At 43.8% G+C, this 24,938-nt stretch overlaps 1 protein-coding gene across 2 annotated transcripts in view; it reads left to right on the top strand.

The window, feature by feature from the left end:
- Positions 1-20,786, top strand: part of hdac11 (histone deacetylase 11) — a 37,798-nt gene extending 17,012 nt beyond the window's left edge. For both annotated transcript variants that reach the window (XM_084063490.1, XM_084063489.1), the window contains exons 6-11: positions 3,357-3,399; positions 4,739-4,815; positions 5,709-5,771; positions 14,352-14,448; positions 19,043-19,221; positions 19,549-20,786. In XM_084063490.1, the coding sequence (XP_083919616.1) occupies positions 3,357-3,399; positions 4,739-4,815; positions 5,709-5,771; positions 14,352-14,448; positions 19,043-19,221; positions 19,549-19,791 (702 nt within the window). In that variant the 3' untranslated portion in view covers positions 19,792-20,786. The remainder of the gene's footprint in view (positions 1-3,356; positions 3,400-4,738; positions 4,816-5,708; positions 5,772-14,351; positions 14,449-19,042; positions 19,222-19,548) is intronic.
- Positions 20,787-24,938: the final 4,152 nt, after the last annotated feature.

Raw genomic sequence — 24,938 nt, 5'->3', positions numbered from 1 at the left:
TGGTACGATCTGGAGCTGTCAGGACTCCCGCATGACATCAGGTGGGAACTGGCAGCCGGTAGTCATGGCTGCCAGTAACTGAAAATAATGACCTCAGTGTTTTTGCTTCCAGCGAGGTCACAAACAGGGTGAGCCCACTACAAAAGAAGATGGCAACGGCAGAGAACAAGTTCCAGGCAATGGGACAGAAGACGAAGGAAAGATGAGGAGATCACAGGGGAAACAAAGCAGAGCACAATGATGTGCACATGATGCCCTCCAGGAACTAAACGGCATCCTACAGGAGAATAGAGAACTCTACTACCAACTGAACAGACATAATCAGTGACACCCCTAAGGAGAGTGTGGAAAATTAACATGGAAGAAGACCTCAAGAGGCGGCTGTTTAGTCACTCTTGTGTCCGTCCATGTGACACTTGATGTCACATGGACGGACCACCTCTACGGTGGCCTCCCACGCGTCACAGACTTGGTCAGAGAGAGAGAAGGATGAGGCTATCCGGAACTAGTGGCAAGCAAACTGACACTGGGGGCCAACCCAGAGCTCAAGACCCTGATGCTAGACAGGAGGGTGCATTTGGAGGGCAGCAATTCAGGAGTCCTGAGTTGGTGTTGGCTAGACCGCACTCTCGCATGGAAACTTCTAAGCCCAGTTGATCTCCATCAGGAATGAATGCAGAAACAAGGAGATGCTTTGGACAAAGGAACAGACAGTTATGGAAGAGAGCTTCAGGAAAGAGATGGTTGTGAGTGGGAGTGGGAAAAGAAAATGATTGCAAAGGTGGAGACCTTTTTTTATTTATTTATTTTCTTTTTTTCCCCCTTCTCTGTCACGGTTGAGACTGTCAACATACATCAATGGGGGGGCTTGAGCCCCTGCCCTTTTACCCGTCTGTAAAGAGTGCCCTTTCTCCAAACCATGGATGCAGCTTTTACTATGGCGAAAGAAATGCCAATGCCTCCTTTCCATGCCGTACCCAAATGCAGCATTCAAAAGAATAGGCTCTATTCACAGCAACCATATTATGAAGACACAGTGGTTTCCACAGTGGTTTCCACGACCCCCATAACTCTCAGAGTTACACACCTGTAAGGGGCCATTTGGAAGCCCATTAGGGTGTAGACCCACTGGTGTTTCCAGTGGGCCAACATGCACAATATCAGCACCCTGACTCTGTTTGACCAGAATGGAACAGAGCCTTCATTAGTATCACTGGTAACACCTGTGAATGTCTTCATAATATGGCTGCTGTGAATAGAGCCTATTGCCTTTACCGAACTCTTATGAATTTAATCTCATTTCAATCTCATGATCTTGAATGCAGCATTTTATGTTGAAAGAATTCCCCTCTCTGTGTGTAAATCCTTGCAGTACGCTGCATCTCCAGTAAAGGCTCGATTATTATACTTAGTTGAGTGAGGTGTCGCTCACTGAAAATAGCCGATCTACAAGCTCACAACGCACCGTGAGCTTCTTGATCAGCTATTTCCGCATTTCCGAAAGGATTTTCCGTTTTCGTTGTCACATTATCTGAATGCATTGAAGTCAAAGAGAGCCAGCTGGACCAGCTTATGAACAAACTATAGTTTTGAATGGTTTCTTTAGCAGGTCTACAAGCTCACAACGCGCCGCATCGCAGCTCGTTGTGAGCTTGTAGATCTGCTATTTTCAAACACTTTAGTACTTTTACTTTTGGTACTTTAAGTACATTTTGATACCAAATTACCAATACTTTTGTACGTTTACCCAAGTAAATTGAATTCGGGACTTTTGCTTGTAACAGAGTAGCCTGCTTCTACATTTCAGTATTGATACTTTTAAGTAAAACATTTGAGTACTTTTCCCACCACTGCTACTAACATACTGTACTGTATTTGTGACAATGTTCACTAAGGTTATGAAATCAATTGTAAAGTCTGGTCAAATACCCATTGAGATTAACGGCATGAAACGTCTTCTGCAGCCAGCAGGAGGCGACACCTTCTATAGGCCATTAATGAGAGCTGCAGCGTTTTCATAATGTCCGCTTGCCGCTTGATTGCTTAAATCTTGTTTGTTTTTCTTACATGGGCGTCAATGGGAAATTGTGACACCATCTATTTCAGCATGTTTCAATATGTTTGATATTTTATAAGTAACATATTTATGACACTAAAACAAGCATTTTTTTCCCAGGTCATATTGCATAATGCCTACTAGGGTGTGTTTGCCATTGATTTAGTGATTTACGTAGTGAGAAATAAGTGCATCGTGTGTTCATTCTTTGGAAGACATGGTGGTTTGTCTCTTCTGACAGTGAAATTAAAAACAGTTTGCCTTGCATTCTGCATTGAAGGTAGAAGTGGCTAAATGTATAATAATAATACAAATATATAATATAATGAAAAATAATAAATAACTAGAAAAAGTGCTCCTCAGAGCACAGGTCTCCACCAGGTCAGGTAGGTTGTTGTTGGCAAGCAATGTTCGGAATTCGCCAATCAGGATGGAATAAGAACAATCTGAACAATCCGTCTTGATCACTTGACTATAGAGATGTGTTCCGATTTGCGTGATGTTTGGACTAAATCCGTAGGAGTAATATAAAAAAAATGTCTTGCTGCTATTATAGGCCAATATGAAAAGGGTGGCATTTCTTCCTCAACCTAGTGGGAATGTGTGTGCAAAATTTCACGGCAATCAAAAAAGTTTGATTTGAGGCAAAACAAGCCACTCCTACAAACTTTAGATGCCAATCTTAGCCAATCAGGATGGAATATGAAAAATCAGACGGATCAGTCTCGATCACATGACTATAGAGATACTGCGTTCAGATTTGTGTGATGTTGCGCTGTCGCCTCACAGCTAGCTGGGGGCGTGTTCTCTCCTCCCTGTCATCAGTACCCATACCCAAGTGGCGGTTGGCGAAAGGACCTTTCTGTCCGGAGTTTGCATGTTCTCCCGTGTCTCCGAGGGTAGGTACCCTCACAAAAAACATGCAGTAATCCTGGTCTCTATACTGCCTCCCCCTGGTCAGCCGGGGCACCTGATGGAGGGGAAAGGAAATGGTTGGAATAACGTGTTCCTTCCACGCGCTACGTCCTACCAGGGAAAGTCCCCCCTGTCAGGTGATAAGAAGCGGCCTGCTCACTCCTCATGCATTGAAGGAAGCATGAGCTCAGTTTGGGGCTCTCCCCAGGTTGGCAGAGGGAGAGTAGGGCCCAGGATTACAGCTTAGGCAATTGGCACTGGGTGAAAAAATGGGTTACAAAAATCGTGGGATAAAAAAATATAATAAAACAAAAGATTTGTGTGATATTTGGACAAAATCTGTTCATGTATTGAAGGGATCTGTTGTTGTGTCTTTCCTCCTCAGGCAGGAAAACTGGCCATTGAGCGAGGATGGGCAATCAATGTAGGTGAGTTCAGTTCCAAGACGGACCAGCAATGAATGTGAGCGGAACCTTGAACCTGATATAGATTTCCACCTTAATGCGTCAGTTGGACCATAGCATTCAATGTGTGTGATGCTCTCAGTACCGCCGCTAGGAACACACACAGCACACACTGTGTGTAGGGCACCAGGTGCACCAAAATGAGCCAAGCCGATCCTCATAATAACTAAATTATGAATTATTTTAATTTAAATATGAAATTTAAAACACAAATACAATTAGGCACCATAGCATTAGACCGTTTTAGGCAAAAAGATAAGCCTACTGGAATTCTCTCCGCCACCTAAATAATGAGTCACAACCTGCGTGCGTCCTCAAGTCGCATGCGTGCCCATGTGGATCTACACTGAGGGGTTCACCGGTTCGTTCTGAATTCTTGGAACCTCGTGCTTTCTAGCCAACCATCCGCGAACCGGCCTGTGTTCCCACCAGTTTTAAGCAGAACCATTGTAGGCAAGAATACGTCATAAATGGAGGGCTTCGATGCTTACAGCCTATAGATAGACCTTTATTTCAATGTAGAACTTCAGTCATCAATGGCAGTTAGTTACAGTTTCCCCAATCAAGCTTTGCGCACATTTTGAAATTAGAACCAATATTGTAAGATATTTAGGCCAGTGGTTCTCAAACTTTTTCACGTCAAGTGAACAAGCGCGTCGTCACAGCACGTCACTTCGTGCCGCACTGTGAGCTTGTAGATATGCTATTTTTGAATAGCCCAACGTATAAATGGATGAAGTGGTTAAAATGATTGTGATGCTGTATTAACTCATTTTGCTGGGGACTCCCTGGAAACCCACCGGAGGACCCCTTGGGGTCCCCGGGCCCCACTTTGAGAACCGCTCATTTAGGCTGTCAATCGGATATGCATGTCCATTAAGCGTCTTTGGCTTATTGTGCATGTTTTGCTAAACTAAGAGACCTTTAATTAGTATCATTGGTAACAGCTGTGAAGGAAGTAACATACAATCCAATCATGCCAATATGGCTGCCCTGCACGGAGCCTATTATCGCAGTCTCGCTGTTTAATACCACACGAACACACGGCAGTTCGATATAGGTCTTCCAACGCCACATTGAACGACCCTCATTCCTGTATCGATGATCACATTGTTGCCGCCGCAGGCCTGGGGGGGAATGGTGGCCACTCCTCTAACTAACAATACACTCGATAATGGCCCTACTTAAAGGGGCCAATTATGGTCATTTTTGAGTAATAGACCTGTCGGACAGCGAGCGCGCCGCGCGCATGTCTAATGGCTGTGACACTGAGCCATGATCGACTTCTCTCCGTGCCTCTCAGGGGGAGGATTCCATCACTGCTCCGGTGACAAGGGAGGCGGCTTCTGTGCCTACGCCGACATTACTCTGGCCATCAAGGTAAGACCGAGCCCGTCCGCGGTGTCAGTGTCTGAAATGAGAACCTATTATGCCAATTATGCCCTGTGTCCTTCCCTTTCCACGCGCTCGCAGAGCGTGCTGTATCGTTAAAAAAATGAATTGTCCTTGAAAGCATATTGTTAGCCGGAAACCTTATATCTCCATAATTTGTTCATTGTTTGACGGTGTCACGCAACACTTCCGATGTACTCAAGCTCACAGCACATGGCATCACAATGCGTTGTGAGTTTATAGATCTGCTATGTTTGGCTCTTTTTTTTGTATACGTTTTGAACAACACATCGCGTTGTGAGTTTGTAGATCGGCTATTTTTGGCCACAAGATTTGGTCTGGACGGAAAAAGCAGCTGTAACTTAGGTCTGTTTTACTGTGTGTGTGTGTGTGTGTGTGTGTGTGTGTGTGTGTGTGTGTGTGTGTGTGCGCGCACGCTTTTAACCCCTTTTTCTCCTCAGTGTAGTCGATATGCCCACACACATTTCTGTGTGTTGTCACTACTGTTGCTCACCTGCCAGTGAGGAGCCCCCACTGGGAGGACGTAGAGCCTCTGTCCTACTCCTCCCACCCAACACTCACTTCTGACAGGCCCCCAACCCGTAGGAGTAAGTGCAGTGACAAATATCACCCTCTCCGCTCGGCTTCCCTCCCCCGAACACGTATATATATATATATATATATATATATATATATATATATATATATATATATATATATATATATAATATATATAATATATATAAACGCTCCACAAAGCCATGGATTTGAACCCCCAGACTCCGCGTGGTGCAGGTCTGTTTTTTAACTGAGAATAGAGGATGGTGAGGGTGTCAGTCAATCGGATGAGCGAATGATTTCTCTCTCTCTCGTCTCTCTAGTTTCTGTTTGAGCGAGTGGAAGGGGTCTCCAGGGCGGCCATCATCGACCTGGACGCTCATCAGGTGAGTCACGGCACATTCTGTTCCCGCTGTTCAATGTGAGGAGCTGACACCGACGACACGACGGCATCCGTCTTTTACTGCGTCGGTCATCAACAGGGCTCAGAGATGGAAGAAGTGCTCACATGTTTTAGTAAAAGTATCAATAGTGCAATGTCGATACCATAGATAGTAGAAGTCCCGTATTCAAAATGTACTTGAGTAAAAGTGCAAAGGTATCGGCATCAAAATAATACTATAATACTACTAAGTTAAAAATGTATATATATTTTTTTTGAAAATTGCCGATCCACAAGCTCACAATGTGTCGTATCGCGACGCATTGTAGAGCTTGTAGATATCTGCTATTTTCATATGGCCGAAATATATATAGGGCTGAAGTGGTCAGTGTGTTATAATCAAAATCTACAAAGTAACTAGTAACTTAAGTTCAATTCATATAATTGTAGTGGAGTAAAAGCACAATATGTTCCTCTGAGATGGAGTGGGGTAGAAATAAAATGACTGAAAAAAGTGTGTGTGTGTGTGTGTGTGTGTGTGTGTGTGTGTGTGTGTGTGTGTGTGTGTGTGTGTGTGTGTGTGTTTGTGTGTTTGTGACGGGTGAGTCGCACGCGCACGCCTGCCGCGCATGCGTGTGTGTTGGAAGTGTTGCAGGTACCAAGTACAAAGTCACTTTCCATCCCTGATATACTGTCACTGCAATATTATTATATATAATATATTTCTTATTATTTATGATGATTTTGGGCTCCTAGTCTATGCTAATTGTGGCCTTGTCCTCAACCTCAGCCCACTGCTTTGTTTATTTAGTTTTGTGTTTTGTTTGGGAAAAGAGTGCATTGGGAACTGAATGTTCAACACTGAAGCTGTCATAATGTTTGCACTGTGAAAAAATACAATTTAGGGGGGAAAAAAAGAAGAAAAAAACTAGTTCAAGTGCTAAGGACTGAGGTGGAATCTGAAGAGGTGAGTCTTCAGATTATGGCAGAAAATTGGGAGTGAATCTGCAGTTCTAACTGCAATGGGGAGTTAAGTCCACAGTTTGGGAGCCTGGAGGGAGAAGAGTCATAGAGCAGGAGATGCATTTGAAGAATCTTTATTTATACTGTAGATTATACTGTGTTTCTCAGCGAGGGCTCCCTACGTTAACCACTTAGGCACTATTTTATGCTTTCAACATTTTTCAGGAAAAAAATGCAAAGACATGCTGATCTATAAGCTCACAAAGCAACATTTTGACTTCATCCGCTGGTTTTGAACATTTTCGAGCATGTCTGCCTGTAATGACATGTCCAAAAGAGGGAGGTCATGGTTCATATATTTAATGATATTTTGACGTTCTGCTGACATCCTCCCAAGACTGCAGTCAGTTTGAGAAATGTAATTATCCTACACTAGAGGTTCGGGGCGCTACGCGGCCCTCACATCTAGAGTTCGGGCCTCACACCTACACCCATATGCAGTATGAACATCTCTGTACCTGCCAGTCCATGTCCCTTTATGCCCATATATGGAGATCCCCTGATGTCATCCATATATGGACATGCCCCTTTTGTGCCCATATATGGAGCTGACTGATTTGTTTGCGCCAGATGCCATGACGACCTCACATCCTAACTACTTTAATTGAAATGACCTCCAAAATATGTCCGGGGTTGCTCAACACACGATCACTCCATTTGCCCCGAAACTTGCCACAGACTGTTGATCAGAGCTCTGGCTATAATATAGGCTTCTTTCCCCGCCTTCAATGTACTTACATATTGTACGGTTAATATAAAACTACATTTCCTACTACATCTTAACATATTTGCCACAGCAGCTTTCCTTCTTTCTGGCCGCAGTATCTTTTTATTCGATTAGTTGATTACCATGATCAGTCATAACCATAAGGACTTTCCAATGCAGCTACCACTGCCAAATATGGACTGTGATGGACTGTGATATGATCGGGCCAAGAGGTGTGGGCCCACCTATTGAGGTTAGACAACACACTCCATATTTGGTTATGGCTGAGTCTCGGTGACCGCCGGCCGATCATGGAGTTGTTTCAGAGTCCACTCTGAAAGTTGTTTCAGAGTCCACTCTGAATCAATTTGATGTGTTTCAGCCAAGTGGCACTTTTGTCATTTAACCCATTAAGACCGGGGACACATCTGTGTCATTTTATAGGTTTCTTTGGCTATTCAAAAACTAGCAGATCTACAAGCTCATAGCACGGCCGCGCTATGAGCTTGTAGATCTGCTATTTCTTTGAAAATCGCGGAAAATTGGTGCAAATCTTTTGAACTCATTTTTAACTCAAATCAGCTTCTGGGGAATTCTACAAATGTCTTCAAAATACAGTTTTTGAAAAAACTTATGTTGCTATTATATCAGTGGATCTCAAACTTTTTTCATGTCAAGGACCCCCAAAATGATATGTATTTGGCTGCAGACCCCCCCCCCCCCCCCCCCTCCTCCCATCTCAAAATATGTTGTTCCGGGACCCCCCAGAAGCAAAGATTTGAGTTAAAAATGTTCGCTTTAAAAAATAGCTCTTAGCTTGTAGATCTGCTATTTTTGACCAAAGCTATCTTAAAATGACATAGATGCGTTCCCGGTCTTAATGGGTTAAAAGTTGTGTACTGTAAAGGGTCATGAAAGATGCGGTCACCTCCACAGTGTCGTCCCACTCCTATTTATACCATGTAGAGTCCCTTCAGCCTCACACACTCGGGCACTTGCGTTAGCAGGTGACGTCACTTCAGTCTGTGAGGGACTGGGAGGCCTGTTGCAACATTGATCCTAGCCAGTGGTGGAAAAAGTATGGTAAAAGTATCAATACTGCGATGTAGAAATACTCTGTTAGGGCACGGTCACACTGAAAAAGGTCGTCACACTTTTATTTTACCTATGGGGCGGAATCTGCCAATGCTTTGTCAATGCAAATGCGTGGATTCGAGTGAATTACGTTGACAATTCAAAGTCTAGAATTCAAAATGTACTTGAGTAAAAGTACAAACGTATTGGTATCAAAATGTACTTAAAGTACCAAGAGTAGAAAGTACTGAAGAATGTCCCATTTCACAAGTTTTCAAATGTCTAAAAATCTTTTGAAAATAGCCGATCTACAAGCTCACAATGTGTACCATAGCGACACATTGTGAGCTTGTAGCCGGGGCGGCAGTGGCTCAGGGGTAGAGTGGCCAGGTAGAGTGAACTGGAAAACCGCAAGGTTCCCAGTTCGATCCCGGGCTGGGGCGCTCCCCTAGAGTTAGTGTCGAAGTGTCCTTGAGCAAGACGCTGAACCCCTAATTGCTCCTGATGAGCAGGTTGGTGCCTTGCATGGTTTCCTCCGCCATCGGTGTATGAATGTGTGTGTGAATGGGTTAATGGCACAATCAATGTAAAGCGCTTCGGATAGAAGCGCTATATAAATGCACCATTTACCATTTACAATATTAGCCTCTGAGATGGAGTGGAGTAGAAGTGAAAGTACTGAAAATTGGAAATACTCCAGTAAAGTAAAAAATCCTCAAAAGTGTACTGAAGTACAGTACTTGAGTAAATGTACTTAGTTACTTTACACCACTGGGATTGAGCCCAACTCCTGTTGCAACATTGATCCTGGCAGCCTTGTTTGTCCCTTTTGTGTCCCTGTTGTCCCCATAGTGGAGGAAAACAAGCACTGCACAGGGGAAGAACACAAGGTCGCCATTGTACTGACTCAACCTTTCAAGGGTGGCCATCTAATGACAAGCCATTGTGACTGGAATTTTCCATCTTTTGTCATGGACCTAGTACAGTACAAGGTTGTGCCAGGTATTTTGAGTGTTTATTACTGTATGTATTTGAATCATAGACTGTTTATATTGCGTCATATCGCGTCATATCCTGCAGAATGCAACCAGACCCATATTGGTTGGGTAGCTTGTCAATCAAGAGCGGGGGCGGGGAATGAATGCTATTGGTTGTGTAGCTTGTCAATCAAATCATCCCGCCCCTCCTAGAGCATAACCTACTTTATCGTCAATGTTAAAATAAATTGGACCATAGTTTACCAAAACGCATATCATGATGATTAAAAGAAGACTTTAAACTAGCTACTGGAAGCATATAGTATGTATGACAATGTTTATTAAGATAAGGAAATCAAGTCTAAAGTTCGTCAACAACCTACCCACTTGCATTGAGAGAAATTCTTTCTGACACCAGCACGGGTTAAACAGCTAAACTACAGTCCATTCATGTGAACTGTCACTTGAACTCACTTCCTATATAGACTCAATTTACAACTTTCAAACTGGCCCCTTGATTTGAATGTGTGTGTATATGGGTATACTGCATATAATCTAGGTTTGTGTGTGCTTGTGTGCATATGTATGCAAGTCTTGGATGTACATGCGGAATATTTTTGAGTGTTTATTTTTGAGTGATCATTACGAACATTATAACTGCTGTATGTTAAACCGTCATGGATGAAGGATGGGCATAAATAAGCTTTGAGCTTCTGCCTATGCCTTTTCGATCAACCAGAAAGAAATGTTGGATTGCAGTGTGTGATGTTTTGTGATACTGTTGATGAGGATCGAAATAAACAATCTACTGTAAGTCTAAAATCTAAATCTAATCTCTGGCACCGTTGGCCCGATCTCATTCAATATCCACAAATCAATAGGCTCTATGCACGGCAGCCATATTATCACTTCCTTCACAGGTGTTACCAATGATACTAATGAAGGCTCTGTTGCATTTAGTGTAGCACAGTGGTTTCCACGACCCCCCTAACTCTGAGAGTGTACAAATGGAACCAAATGGACCCTTGGTTCCATTTGTACACTCTCAGCTAGACACCTGTAAGGGGCCATTTGGAAGCCCATGAGGGTCCCTGGACCCCAACTGTAGACCCACTGGTGTAACAGAGTGTTTCCAGTGAGCCAACAATATAATATAATATCAGCACCCTGACTCTGTTTGACCAGAATGGAACAGAGCCTTCATTAGTATCATTGGTAACACCTGTGAATGTCTTCATAATATGGCTGCTGTGAATAGAGCCTATTATTACTCTCTCTCTCACTCTGTCTGAGTGCATCTTCCACCACTGAACATGGGACAACATCAGTGGTGTAAAAAAAAGTAACTTAAGTACATTTACTCAAGTACTGTACTTAAGTACAATTTTGAGGTATTTTTTACTTTACTGGATTATTTCCAATTTGCTTTACTTTTGCTTCTACTCCACTACATCTGAGAGGCAAATATTATACTTTTACTCCACTACAGTTATTTGAAAACTTAAGTTACCAATATACATTTCGGCCACTTGAAAATAGCCGATCTACAAGCTCACAATGCGATGCGATGCATTGTGAGCTTGTAGATCTGCTATTTACAAAAGATTTTTATACATGTTATACATTTGAAAACTTGTGAAATGGTGGCATTCTACACAATGAGTACTTTCTACTTTGGTACTTTTAAGTACATTTTGATACCATTACTTTTGTACTTTTACTCATGTATTTTCCAGCCCAGCGATCATGTTTTTGCTCTTGCCCTGTGTTGTGTAACGCAATGACTCATATCCAACACCAATTAAACCCATGCAGGGAACTTTGTTAACATTGATGATGTGTCAGGGGCCCTCCGGGGCCGATATTCCACACATACACCTTTTGTGCGATGCTCATGTAAGCCCTGTACTTATCGATAGAGGCAGCCGATCAATAGAGATGCTATTTAAATAATTCATGAAGGCTGTTTCACCCAAACAAAACATTGAAGCACATTGTCTGTGCCGGGTGGAAAGCTTGTATGTCCAAAACCGTAACCTTTCAGGAAATGGGGAAACAAAGAACCTGTGGATTCCAATGGTTTTAGTCACAAGCTTTTGTTAAGCCATTAACTCATTCAGTGCCAATGAAATAAATACAAACTAGAATAACTGCTCCTCGGAGCACAGGTCTCCGCCAGGTCAGGTACGTTATTGTGGCCTCCTGGTGGCGCTATGATAGGCCAATGTGAAAAGGGTGCCATTTATTCTTAGGTCGTTCACGGCAATCAGACACTGCATTCATGATTTGAGGCATTTTGTTCCAAAAATGTGTTTTGATAAATTAGACCTGCTGGTGGCGCTATAACAGGCCAATGTGAAAAAGCGTGGCATTTCTTCCTCGGCCTAGTGGGAATGTGTGTGTGCAATTTTATGGAAATTGCAAGCTGCATTCATGATTTGAGGCAATTTGTTCAAAACGGACCAATCCTGCAAACTTTGGATGGCAACCTTAACCAATGAGGATGGAATATGGGAAATCGGACAGATCAGGGTTGATCACATGACTATAGAGATACTGGCCCTCATTTATCAACGCGGTGCAGCCCGAATAATGAGCGTACGGCGTAATCACCGCACCTTTCGGCATTTATCAATATATCCTGACGTGGGCTTCATCCTACCGTAGGCTGAAATCTCACGTCTGGTCGAGACCAGTTGTTGACGTTGGCTGCACCCGTTTACTCCATTCTAGACCTGCGGAGCACCATTGTCTGACTTTCTGACAAGCATCTAGACACGTAATCCACTCCTAAATGTGTATATCTACACTAATAAATAATCGCTGTGAAAATATATCATTTTATAAAGTAATTTAAACAAACTGCTTTAACAGTCATTCAGATAAGATTGTAGATCTGTCTGTATTGAAAATAGCAGATCTACAAGCTCACAAGCCAGCGTTGCATCGCAACGTGTTGTGAGCTTGTAGATCTGCTATTTTCAGCGCAGCAGCGCAGCAGTGCTTCTGCGAGAGAATTTTCGGGAGCCCCGACCATCTTTTCACTGACAGTGAGGTCTACAAACTTACAGTAGCTTGTCCTATGTTATGGAGTTATGTCATAGAGAGTTATGTAGGCTACACAACCTGGCTGGGTTAAGGATATAAACCCGACGCTCCAATATTAACGTGGCGGCACGGAATCACTGCATTCCGCCCGAGTCTCATGTACCGCTACGCTACGGACACGGACATGAAAGACAAAGTTGGGCGGGCGCGTGTGTGTGTGTGTGTGTGTGTGAGAGAGAGAGAGCGAGAGAGAGCGAGAGAGCGAGAGAGAGAGGCGTGTGCGTGTGCGGCGAGGCCAGCGGGGGAAACTGTTTCTTATTGGCTTTTCATGTCTTTGGTCGTATTCTGGTTCGTCTTCATGTCGTAAAATCGGGGCGTTTTGAGAATATTTAAGGGCGTGTTATTTAAATGACGCTCGGTTTCAGCCGTCACATTTATCAACGCTGGGACCAAGTGTACGCTCGGATCAGCTGTGTAGGATGCGTTGATAAATGTGACTTCGACGTTGGTGTACGGCCGAATATATGGAAAAATATACGCCGGTTTATACGCTGCGTTGATAAATGAGGGCCACTGTGTGCCGATTTGCATGAGGTTTGGTTAAAAACTGTAGGAGTAATGGGAAAAAATGGGTTTTGCACAAATCGGCCTCCTGGTGGCGCTATAACAGGCCCATTTGAAAAATTTGAGGCAGAGGTTCTGAATTGGCATCCAGGGAGTGTGTGTGCACAGTTTCGCAGCGACCGGGCCAACGGTGCCAGAGATTAGCTGTTAACACACGGACAGGACGGACGGACGGACGGACGGACGGACGGACACACACACGGACGGACGGAGGGTAAAACATACTCTCTCTGGCCTGGCGGAGACAAAAATTGCGAACTGTGCCAGCAATTTTTCAATTCTCTTATACCTTTTTCAAGTAGTCACAGAATATTTATCTGAGGGTTGCACTGTGTGGTTTCACAAATGTCAATGAGGTCATTGGACCTTGTTGACATTAATTGTCTGCTTTTTGAAAATAACATAATGACATTGAAAAATTCATTGTAAAAAAAAAAGTGCTCAGGAGCCGAGATACAGCCTTTTTCAGTAAGAAGTTAAACAAGAAGTGAATGGAGCAGCAAATCTTCAAATGATGATATCTTGGGTTAGGAGACACAAAAAGTGTCCTTTGTGTCTCCTACCGGAACCGCTGCCTACCGGTGCGCTGGTCATCAAATTATTGGCTTAGGAATGCGACAAAAACAAGAATATCCATGAATTTAAAGGAGGAGTTTACCCAAAAAATGACTTATTTTCTATCAATTACACACCCTTTTTTGTCGCATTCCTAAACTAATAATTTGATTCCCGTCTCCTACCGGCTAATGTATCCGGTAGGAGACACAAAGTGGATTATTTGTGTCTCCTACCGGAAATACACTCGGTCATCAAATTATTGTCTTAGGAATGCCACAAAAACAAAAATAAATCCATGAAATCAAGGCTTCATGGGGTGTGTAATTGATAGAAAATAAGTAATTTTTTGGGTGAGCTCCTCCTTTAAGTCTCCACATTTGAAACGCTGTGAAATGGGACAATTAAGTCAATTCTGAACTCCGGACTTTAACCTGTAACAGAGTATTTCTACATTGCAGTATTGACACTTTTACTTAAGTAAAAAAAAAAAAGTGAGTACTTTTTCCACCACTGAACAGTACACAGTATAAATGTTGTATTTAATGATAGACATCTTGCTCCTGCTGTGCCACAGGGAAACGGACATGAGAGAGACTTCCTGGACGATAAGCGGGTTTTCATCATGGACGTGTACAACCGCTACATCTACCCGGGAGACGCGCACGCCAAACGTGAGTTCTTATACAGCATTTATTGCATTGCTTCATTAATCCCACACATTATTTTATACTTTGGGCTATTCAAAAATAGCAGATCTACAAGCTCATAGCGCGGCACCGAGTGCCGCGCTATGAGCTTGTAGATCTGCTATTTTTGAATAATCATAAAATAATGTGTGCAAATCTTTGAATATATTTTTTTAAAGACATTTTTAACTCAAATCTGCTTCTGGGGGTCCCTGGAACAACATATTTTGAGATGGGGGGGGGGGGGTCCGCGGCCAAATACAGTACATATCATTTTGGGGGTCTTTGACATGAAAGAGTTTGAGAACCACTGATTATAGCAACATAAGTATTTTTCAAAAAACGGTTAAAATAATGGTTAAAGTTGTTAAAATCTAAAATGAGAGATGTGTTCCCGGTCTTAATGGGTTAAACTGCTCAGCTCAGTTGATAGATGACAGAGACGGCAAGGTTCGAATCCACCGTGGTGCAACCGGCTTTGTCGGGCGTCTACACAAACACAATTGGCCCGTGTTTGGGGGGGGGGGGCGGGGAAGGTGATCATTTGTCATTGCGCGTACTCCTACGGGCTGGGGGGGGGGCGGAGCCTGTCAGCGGGGAGTGTTGGGCGGAAGGAGTAGGATGAGGGCTCTACGTCCTCCCGGTGTCCGCTCCTCACTAGCACGTGAGTCAGTAGGATACAGCAGTGACAACACAGAAATGTGTGTGTGGAGGAATTAATTGGCATAAGGACTACATTGGGGAGAAAAAGGGGGTACAAAATAATTGGCTATGCTAAAAAAAAGAAATGCAGGCTTTATGTTCCTGGAATGTAAGTGTGCTATAATAGAAGCCATGTTATTATTATTTCTTGCATGAAATAATAATAACAACAACTACTAGTAATGTTTGAAATGACCAAACCTGCTGCCTATCGATGAAGTCCAGTGGTACAGTAGGTGGGCTTCTGAACTGTAGTAGACAGAAATGGTGACATCTTATAACGAGCATTATTTAGGACCAATTATATGAAGGATAGGTTGAAAATGGGTGAAGTGGTCCTTTTAATAGATTATCTTTATACATTGTTTATTATCGATCATTTTTGATTAACTGTTGCATGCATCTCCTGTAAAACAGTTCAGGAATCCACGGATTCCACGCCCAAGCAATTACCGTTGTCTTTGTTTGCGGTAGCCTATTCCGCAGGCTTGCGATGCCATCTTATCTCCTTCAATTGCAGCCGTATTCCACTTCTATTTGTCTGAGTGGAATTTTAATCATGTTGACTTCCTCCAACTTCAACAGAGAGTTCACTCTCGCCGCACACTGCGGCAAATCTAGACAGCTAGTTTTTGTGGGTTTTTTTTCAGCTTTTCATTGGTGGAAACCGATTTCCAAAGCAGTTATTGAATGGATCCAATGTAGTTTTTATTTAGTCACAAACTCGTGTTAATACTTTTCATCCTATATTAACCATTAAGACCGGGAACGCATCTGTGTCATTTTAAGATTTCTTTGGCTATTGAAAAATAGCAGATCTACAAGCTCATAGTGCCGCGCTATGAACTTGTAGATCTGATATTTATTTTTTTTAAATAGTGTTTTTATGCAAATCTTTGAATGTATATGGTTTTAAGGCGAACATTTTTAACTCCGATCTGTGCTTCTGGGGGTCCCTGGAACAACATATTTTGAGATGGGGGTCCGCGGCCAAATTCATATTATTTTGGGTGGTCTTTGACAAAAGTTGGAGCACCACTGATATAGCTAACATACTGTTAGTAAAAAAGTTAGATATGTATTTGGCCGCGGACCCCCATCTCAAAATGTGTTGTTCCCCGGGCCCTAGAAGCAAAGATTTGAGTTACAAATGTTATTATTTAGTCACAAGCTTGGTAATACTTTTCATCCTATATTAATCCAATATAGGATTATTAATCCAATATTTGGACCAGGATCGCATCTGTGTTATTTTAAGATTTCTTTGGCGATTCAAAAGCTAATTGCACAAACACTGTTCTGTTTTGTCTCCCTGCTCTTCTATTGAGACATTTACTGTACTAGATCGTGTTAAAGGTCATGTCTCACCTAGACACAGGGTCTGACACGAATTCTGACCTGATGGTCAAGATTCAACTGATCCCCTGAGCAAGCAGGCAGGCTCTATTAGCTCAATGGTAAAAATAGAAAAAAATAATAATAATAATGGAGCACTTGCGTGGGAAGGTGGGTTCAAATCCGGCGTAGAAGAGGAAAGTTACATAGTGCAGCTTTAACCACTGTCTTATTTCAAAAAATGTTTCTAAACAGCGAAGATATCTGATCTACAAGTTCACGACGCGTCGCGTGAGCTTGTGGATCGGCTACTTTTGAGCGACACTGTTGCACGAACCATTAGTATACGGAAAAAAACATAAAAAGTTGAAACATAGAGATACAAGATTTCTGTTTTACACAATGAATGTGTCATTGCACTCAGCTGGAGCTGACAGGTGGGACAAAACGTTCCAACCCAGAAATTCAACCGGAAAATGTCACAAAGTCACAGAGCCCTTAAAAAACGTGTGCTTGTCAGTAAGAACAACGAACACACTGTATCCCACACTTTAACCTGCTCCTCCACTCTGCTGCTAAGCTACGCTAAATGTACTGTCGCGTGGCAACCTCGTATGTCCAAAAACATTCCTTTATTTGTTATTATTATTTATTTATTTGTAATATTGAAAATAGTAGATCTACAAGCTCACATCGAGCGTTGTGAGCAAGTAAATCACTTTCATGGAAGCAGTTTTCTGTTCCCTTCATGCCGTGTATCCTATATTCAAGTTGCCTAGAGCAGGGGTCTTCAACAGGGGGTCCGGGACCCCTAGGGGGTCCTCAGAGTTACTACAGGGGGTCCGCCAAATCTTTGTGTGATATGATTTTTTTTTTACCTTAACCACTTGAACCCTAGCATCCCTTTTCTGATGAGAACTTTAGCCAAAAATAGCAGATCTACAAGCTCACAACGCCTCGCGCTGCGAGGCGTTGTGAGCTTGTAGAACTGCTATTTTTGGCAAAGAGATAGAGGGAAGGGAAAAGAGGGAAAAAAAGAGCAGACCAAGTAAACAAAAAGGTTTAATCTGAAACACAATTTTATACAATATGTAGAGGGGGTCCCTGCTTCATCTCTGTCTCAGCTAAGGGGTCCTTGGCCTGAAAAGGTTGAAGACCCCCTGGCCTAGAGGGTGAACCGACGGTTGGTGGGTGGGTCGACGGTGGGTGGACATCACAAACGTAAACATGCGGACCTGCGAGGCGCACCGTTGCTCAGATCCGCACCAAACCAGGGTGGCAATGGTGCCACAGGCACACCATTGCTCCGCCCCCCACTGTGTTCCTATTGGCTGGGCTTTAAACATGAAAGAGAAAGAAGCAAGCACTCATCAGACGTAGTAGTTTCGAAGTACATGTGTATCGGGGTGCACGGTTCAGGCAGAAACAGTTTCTTAGAAAGGAATACCAGCACTCACTTTCATCCATTTAGGATCTTCTTTATTTAAGGTCTTATCGCCCCCAGCAGCAGCTCTTAAACCGGACGTTTTAAAAACGCCCGGTTTACGAGTTAGGCATAGTATTAGTTTTAATGAGGTTAGGTTTAGGCATAGTTTACTGAGGTGACGTTTAGGAATACCAGATGAATACCGCCGGATTTGCCCCGGGGCGACTTGTTTGTGTTTTGGGGCGAGTGTTTTGGTATTTGTCTGTAGTGCGCAACTGATCATGCATTCCATGCTATCAGGATCAGATTATTAGATATTATTATCAGATTATATTGGGTTTAGTACCAAATAAGTTTTACTCTCGGAAGGTGAAATCAGACTCCTCCATTCATTGCACTGACCCAAGTTTATATTTGTAGGCCGAAGACATTTTGTAATGTTCAAGGTTTCTTTATGCCTGCCCTATAATCTGTGTGTGTGTGTGTGTGTGTGTGTGTGTGTGTGTGTGTGTGTGTGTGTGTGTGTCTGTCTGTCTGTCTGTCTGTCTGTCTGTCTGTCTGTCTGTCTGTCTGTCTGTCTGTCTGTCTGTCTGTCTGTCTGTCTGTCTGTCTGTCTGTCTGTCTGTCTGTCTGTCTGTCTGTGTACACCGTATATCTAGGTGTGCCCTGGGATCTTTTGGCTATGCCAGGTGTGCCTTGGCACCAAAAAGGATGGGAAACAGTGTTGGGAAACACTGCCTTAAACGGCCAATAGGGACAGGCTGTAATTGCTTTAGCCCCGCCCCCTAGGTGTTCCTTTTTGCTTGGCTTTAAACAGCCATAACTCCAGTTCCCAGCATGCTAAAGGCCCCACACGTGGTAGGTGCTCTTAGACGGCCAAGAGGGACATGCTGTAATTGTTTAAGCCCCACCTCTCTGCGTTCCTATTTGCTGGGCTTTAAACAGCCTTAACTACAGTTCCCAGCGTACTACTCAGGCTCCAAACTTTGTGGGTGGTCCCACAGATGTCCAATTTCATCAGAAATGACCACTTCTGGGTTTTCCTTCCTACTTCCTGGTTTGTCGGAAAGCCATTTGCTCAAGTTAATGCACTCAGTTACTGCGTGTGTCCACTAGGGGCCATCAGGAGGAAAGTGGAGCTGGACTGGGGCACTGAAGACGCAGAGTATCTCCACAAGGTGGCGCTCCACACAGAGGGCGTGCTGAACGAGATCCGACCTGACGTCATCGTCTACAACGCCGGGACAGACATCCTGGACGGAGACCCTCTGGGAGGACTGTCCATCTCACCTCAGGTAGGACATCCTGTCTGTCCACCTCACCACAGGTAGGACATCCTGTCTGTCCACCTCACCACAGGTAGGACATCCTGTCTGTCCACCTCACCTCAGGTAGGACATAACGGAACAGAGACCGGCTGAGAGGAATGTCCACCGAAGCTCACAGCGCGCCATATCGCGACGTGGTGTGAACTTCAGCTATCTTCACTATCTCTTAAAAGTTTTCTTTTAATCTATGGATTTCTTAGTTTTTTGAGAAAAAAAGAAATTCTCTCCACCTCTCTCCACCCCTCTCCTCTCCTCTCCTCTCCTCTCCTCTCCTCTCCTCTCCTCCCCTCACAGGGTATAGTGAAGAGAGATGAGCTGGTGTTCCGCGCTGCCAGGAGTCGGGGTATCCCCATCCTCATGGTGACGTCGGGGGGCTACCAGAAGAAGACCGCCCGCATCATCGCCGACTCCATCCTCAACCTGCATCAGCAGGGTCTGATTGGACCACAGGCCCTGGAGGGGGAGGGGTCATCCACCCTCGTTAGCAGCATGATGAGGGGTCCGGTGTCGGCGGGCTCCTCACACACCGCTGTGTGATGACGAGGGGTCCGGGGTCTGTGGTAGAGGGGAGCGCGGTCCTGCCCAGAACCGGAAACCCCGAAATATTGACTCGGATCAGTTTCAATTGCTGCGGGTCCCGGCATCTGAAGTGGACGGACTGGTATGGACCTGTGAGGACCCATTTTCTCCCCAATTTAGTCATTGTCACACACCTACCCGTGAGGAGCCCCCACCGGGAGTACGTAGAGCCTCCATCCTACTCCTCCCGCCCAACACTCCCTGCTGACAGACTCCGCCCCCCCAGCCCGTAGGAATACGTACAGTGACAAATATCACCCTCCCCGCCCCGGCTCCCCTCCCCGAACACGGGCCAATTGTGTTCGTATAGATTTTGTATTTAATTTGTCATGTTAAACTCTTTTCAACCTTTGGTTTTAAAATGAGACATATGAGTTGTAATTACGCTCCGGAAATTCATACCGTCTGTTCACATGGACGCTTAGCGTTAGCAGCCGGTTGAAACGCAGCCAGTCTCAAGCGCACTGCACTGCTGAACACCACGGAAGGTGTTCTTTAGCGAGGTGAAACACAAACAAATGCCACCGGGAAGTTGCATGTTGGAACTTTCATCTGTGTGGAGCATGTTTTTGGTCATTATCTGTGGGGCCGGACGGTAAGAAAGTCAGCGAAAATGCACTCTGTCTGCAACATAGAGCGCCTCCACTCCGTCCAGAGGCTTCGCTGAGGATGTGGGAGGCGACGCTGAAGGCTAGTCTGAATGCCACGGTTAAATGAGCATCAATGATTATGGGGTCTAGTACGGGTCTAGAGACCAAGTCTGACCAGGTCTAATCAATAGCATTATCCTAGGGTCCAATTCGGACCAGGTCCAATAGTCTCTATGCACACCAGCCATATTGGAAAAACTTTGGGCCCCTTTCTTACGTACTTCACAGGTGTTACCAATGATACTAATGAAGGCTCTGTTCCATTTAGTGTAGCACAGTGGTTCTCAAAACTTAATTTCAAGGACCTCCATAACTCTGAGAGTTTACAAATGGAACCAAATGGACCCGTAAGGGTCCATTTGGTTCCATTTGTACACTCTCAGAGTTACACACCCGCAAGGGGCCATTTGGAACCCCCTCAAGGACCCCTGAGAGTGTTTCCAGTGAGCCAACATGCACAATATCAGCATCCTGACTCTGTTTGACCAGAATGGAACAGAGCCTTCATTAGTATCATTGGGTAACACCTGTGAAGGAATTAAGAAGAGGCCCAATTTATTTCCAATATGGCTGCTGTGCATTGAGCCTATTATCCTTGGGTCCAATTTGTTTTGGCCCACAGAATCCTCTAGTCTGCAGGGCTCCATACACAGAACCCAACCCTGGCTTTAGGACGGTTTCTCAATGTAGGCTCTGAGGACGACCAGGGGTCTAAATGGACCCTTCGCGGGTCTGTAGCTCTGAGAGTGTACAAATTGTAACCAAAAAAAGTTATAATGGAAACTTAAACAATTAAACCATCACAGAAACCTCTGGAAACCATAACCTTTAAATGTTCACGCTTCTACAATTTACAATTACAATTTAGGCATTTAGCAGACGCTCTGTAATCCAATAAGCAACGAAAACACAAGGTAATACATCAAATGCATAGAAATGGTAGTCTAGGATCATAGGTAAACCAAGAACCTATCATCAGTCTAAACAGTATAATAACTATTCAAAAAGAAAGAGAAAGAAGCGCTGCAGGGATCATTCAGTGGCTCTGAGATAGGTGCTCTTTGCTGACACAGGTAGGCTCATATAAGCAAAAAGGATTTCCAAAGAAGTACTGCTTGCCAAAAAGGTGTGAAATGCAGACTTACAAAGAAAATAATTCCAAGGCACTCCGTCTCACGTGAAAAAAACGTGTTGGACCAACACGTTTCGACCTAGAAGGTCTGCATCAGGGTCTATCTGGCATGACTGCCAGATAGACATTATGTTTTTGGAATTATTTTAACTGTCATTTAAATGTGACAATGACATAATAACGTACTAACATGATTGATTGAAACATCATCCACGGCTGTATTTAAGCGACTGATTAGCCAGAATGCCAGATAGACCCTGATGAAGACCTTCTAGGTCGAAACGTGTTGGTCATACTCATTTGCCTTGCTCTAAATAAATTCATACATTTTTTCGCGTGAGACCTTGGAGTGCCTTGGAATTCTTTTCTTTGTAAGTCTGCATTTCACACCTTTTTGGCAAGCAGTACTTCTTTGGAAATCCTTTTTGCCAGTATAATAACTATACACACTATAGGATGCCAGGTCTACAAATGAACCTGGCATCATGTCTACATCAGGGGTCTTCAACAGGGGTCTTCAACAGGGGGTCCGGGACGCCTAGAGGGTCCTCAGAGTTACTACAGGGGGGCCGCCAAATGTTTGTGTGATATGATTCTTTTCCCCCTACATTAATCACTTCAACCCTAGCTTCCCTATTCTGAGGAGAACTTTAGCCAAAAATAGCAGATCTGCAAGCACACAACGCATTGTGAGCTTGTAGATCGTGTAGATCGGCTATTTTTGGCAAAGAGGTATAAGTGTATAGGGAAAAAAGAGCAGACCAAGTAAAAACATTTTTTTTTAAATCTGAAACACAATTTTATACAATATAGAGGGGGTCTCTGCTTCATCTCTCTCTCAGCTAGGGGGTCCTTGGCCTGAAAAAATGTTGAAGACCCCTGGACTACATAACATGCTATCTAAATTACATTACACTTTTACACTTGACACAATTACACTTGAAGAGGTCAGTGTTGTTAACCCTTCGTAGTGGGAAAATAGCCATGAGAAAATGAAGCCTTAAACATGTCTAATGAATTATTTAAAATGTGATGTTACATAGGCTACATTTTAATGAGGGACGCTTCCATCTCAGGAAATGTCACATATCTGACATGAGGAAAGGCACTGTACATTTATTATATTGTATATGCATTAAGGATCACGGACCCCCCATAATGCAGAGAGTGTGCAAATGTACAAACGTTTGTTAAGTGGTCAGTTGGGTGGGCCACGTGCATCTTCAGAGCATGTTTATTTTAATGATCAGTCAATAGGCTCTATGCACAGCAGCCATATTACCACTTCCTTCACAGGTGTTACCAATGATACTAATGAAGGCTCTGTTCCATTTAGTGTAGCACAGTGGTTTCCACGACCCCCATAACTCTGAGAGTGTACAAATGGAACCAAATGGACCCTTACGGGTCCATTTGGTTCCATTTGTACACTCTCAGAGTTACACACCTGTAAAGGGCCATTTGGGAGTGTTTCCAGTGAGCCAACATGCACAATATCAGCACCCTGACTCCGTCTGACCAGAATGGTCAGAATTAGTATCATTGATAACACCTGTGAATGTCTTACAATATGGCTGCTGTGCATAGGCCCTATCGATTCGTGTTCCGGTTTCTATCAACTAACCTAGCATACTTTTAGTTTCTATTTATCTGTATCAAAACTCACTTTTCAATGTTTTAAAGAAATAACACAATGACATTTTTTACATTACGGTTATATTATCATTGATTGCTTGATTGAGTGATTGAATACTTTATCAACTAGTTTGTTAACAGTGCATGTAGTACAGTCAAAAGCTATGCTAAAAAGGATAACACAAAAAGTCCCAAGGGGGCTTTGTTTCCATTGTGGTCCATTGAATCATTAAAAATAATTTAAAAATCCTAGCGTTTTGTCAATTATTTGGGGGCCCACTTGTAATACCTTTCGCGGCCCACAGGTGTAGAACAGCTGGTCTAGAATAAGTGGTTCGCAAGCTCTTTTGGAGCAGGTCATCCCTGTAAATAACTTTTCCATCCCGGGCACCCCTGAATTACATTGTTTATGATAGCACCTTACTTTTATGTCATATTGGTGTGTAGCTAATCTTTACCCTTAAGATACAGTATGTCACGAGGAGAACTTAACCCCTTCAATCCGGGAACGCATCTGTGTCATTTTAGATTTCTTTGGATATTCAAAAATAGCAGATCTACAAGAAAAAGAAAGAATAATCTGTGAAAATCTTAGATTTTCTTTGATCTTTGCTTCATGGGGGTCCCTGGAACAAAATATTTTGAGATGGGGGTCCGCTGCCAAATACATATCATTTTGGGGGCCCTTGACATGAAAAAGGTTTGAGAACCACTGATTTATAGCAACATAAGTTTAAAAAATCACACCCTGTGTGAAGGAAGCGGTGCCTTTGGGGCGGGGCGTAACTCATTTCAGTTCGTCCCTATTGGTGGTCTGAGTCCACTTACCAAATTTGTACTTGGTAGCATGCTGCAAACTGGAATAATGGCTGTTTAAAGCCCAGCCAATGGGCAGACAGAGGGGGCGGGGCTTAAGTAATTACAGTTTGTCCCTATTGGTGGTTTTAGTCCATGCACAACATTTGTACTCCGTAGCATGCTGCGAACGTGAGTTATGGCTGTTTAAAGGCCAGCCAATGGGAAGACAGAGGGGGCGGGGCTTCAGCAATTCATGCTGGTCCCTATTGGTGGTCTAAGTCCACATACCAAATTTGGACTTGGTGGCATGCTGCAAACTGGAGTTATAGCTGTTTTAAATCCCGTGCCCTAAACGGGTGGACGGACATAACATACGCGGGGGGTCCCTGGACCCCGCTTTGATAACTTCAGCAATTCATGCTCGTCCCTATTTGTGGTGTAAGTCCACATACCAAATGTGGACTTGGTGGCATGCTGCAAACTGGAGTTATAGCTGTTTTAAATCCTGTGCCCTAAACGGGCGGACGGACAGAACATACGCGGGGGGTCCCTGGACCCCGCTGTGATAACTTCAGAAATTCATGCTCGTCCCTATTGGTGGTGTAAGTCCACATACCAAATTAGGACTTGGTGGCAGGCTTCAACCTGGAGTTATAGCTGTTTTAAATCCCGTGCCCTAAACGGGCGGACGGACAGAACATACGCGGGGGGTCCCTGGACCCCGCTGTGATAACTTCAGCAATTCATGCTCGTCCCTATTGGTGGTCTAAGTCCACATACCATATTTGGACTTGGTGGCATGCTGCAAACTGGAGTTATAGCTGTGTAAAATCCCGTGCTCATCATCCCGTGCTGATACGGACGGACGGACGGACATACGGACAAAGTCA

This window comes from Gymnoscopelus microlampas (assembly GCF_963454915.1).
Source record: "Gymnoscopelus microlampas genome assembly, chromosome: 7".
NCBI classification, from domain to species: Eukaryota; Metazoa; Chordata; class Actinopteri; order Myctophiformes; family Myctophidae; genus Gymnoscopelus; species Gymnoscopelus microlampas.
Note: the sequence above shows the minus strand (reverse complement) of the source record. Positions and strands in the feature narration are given on the sequence as shown.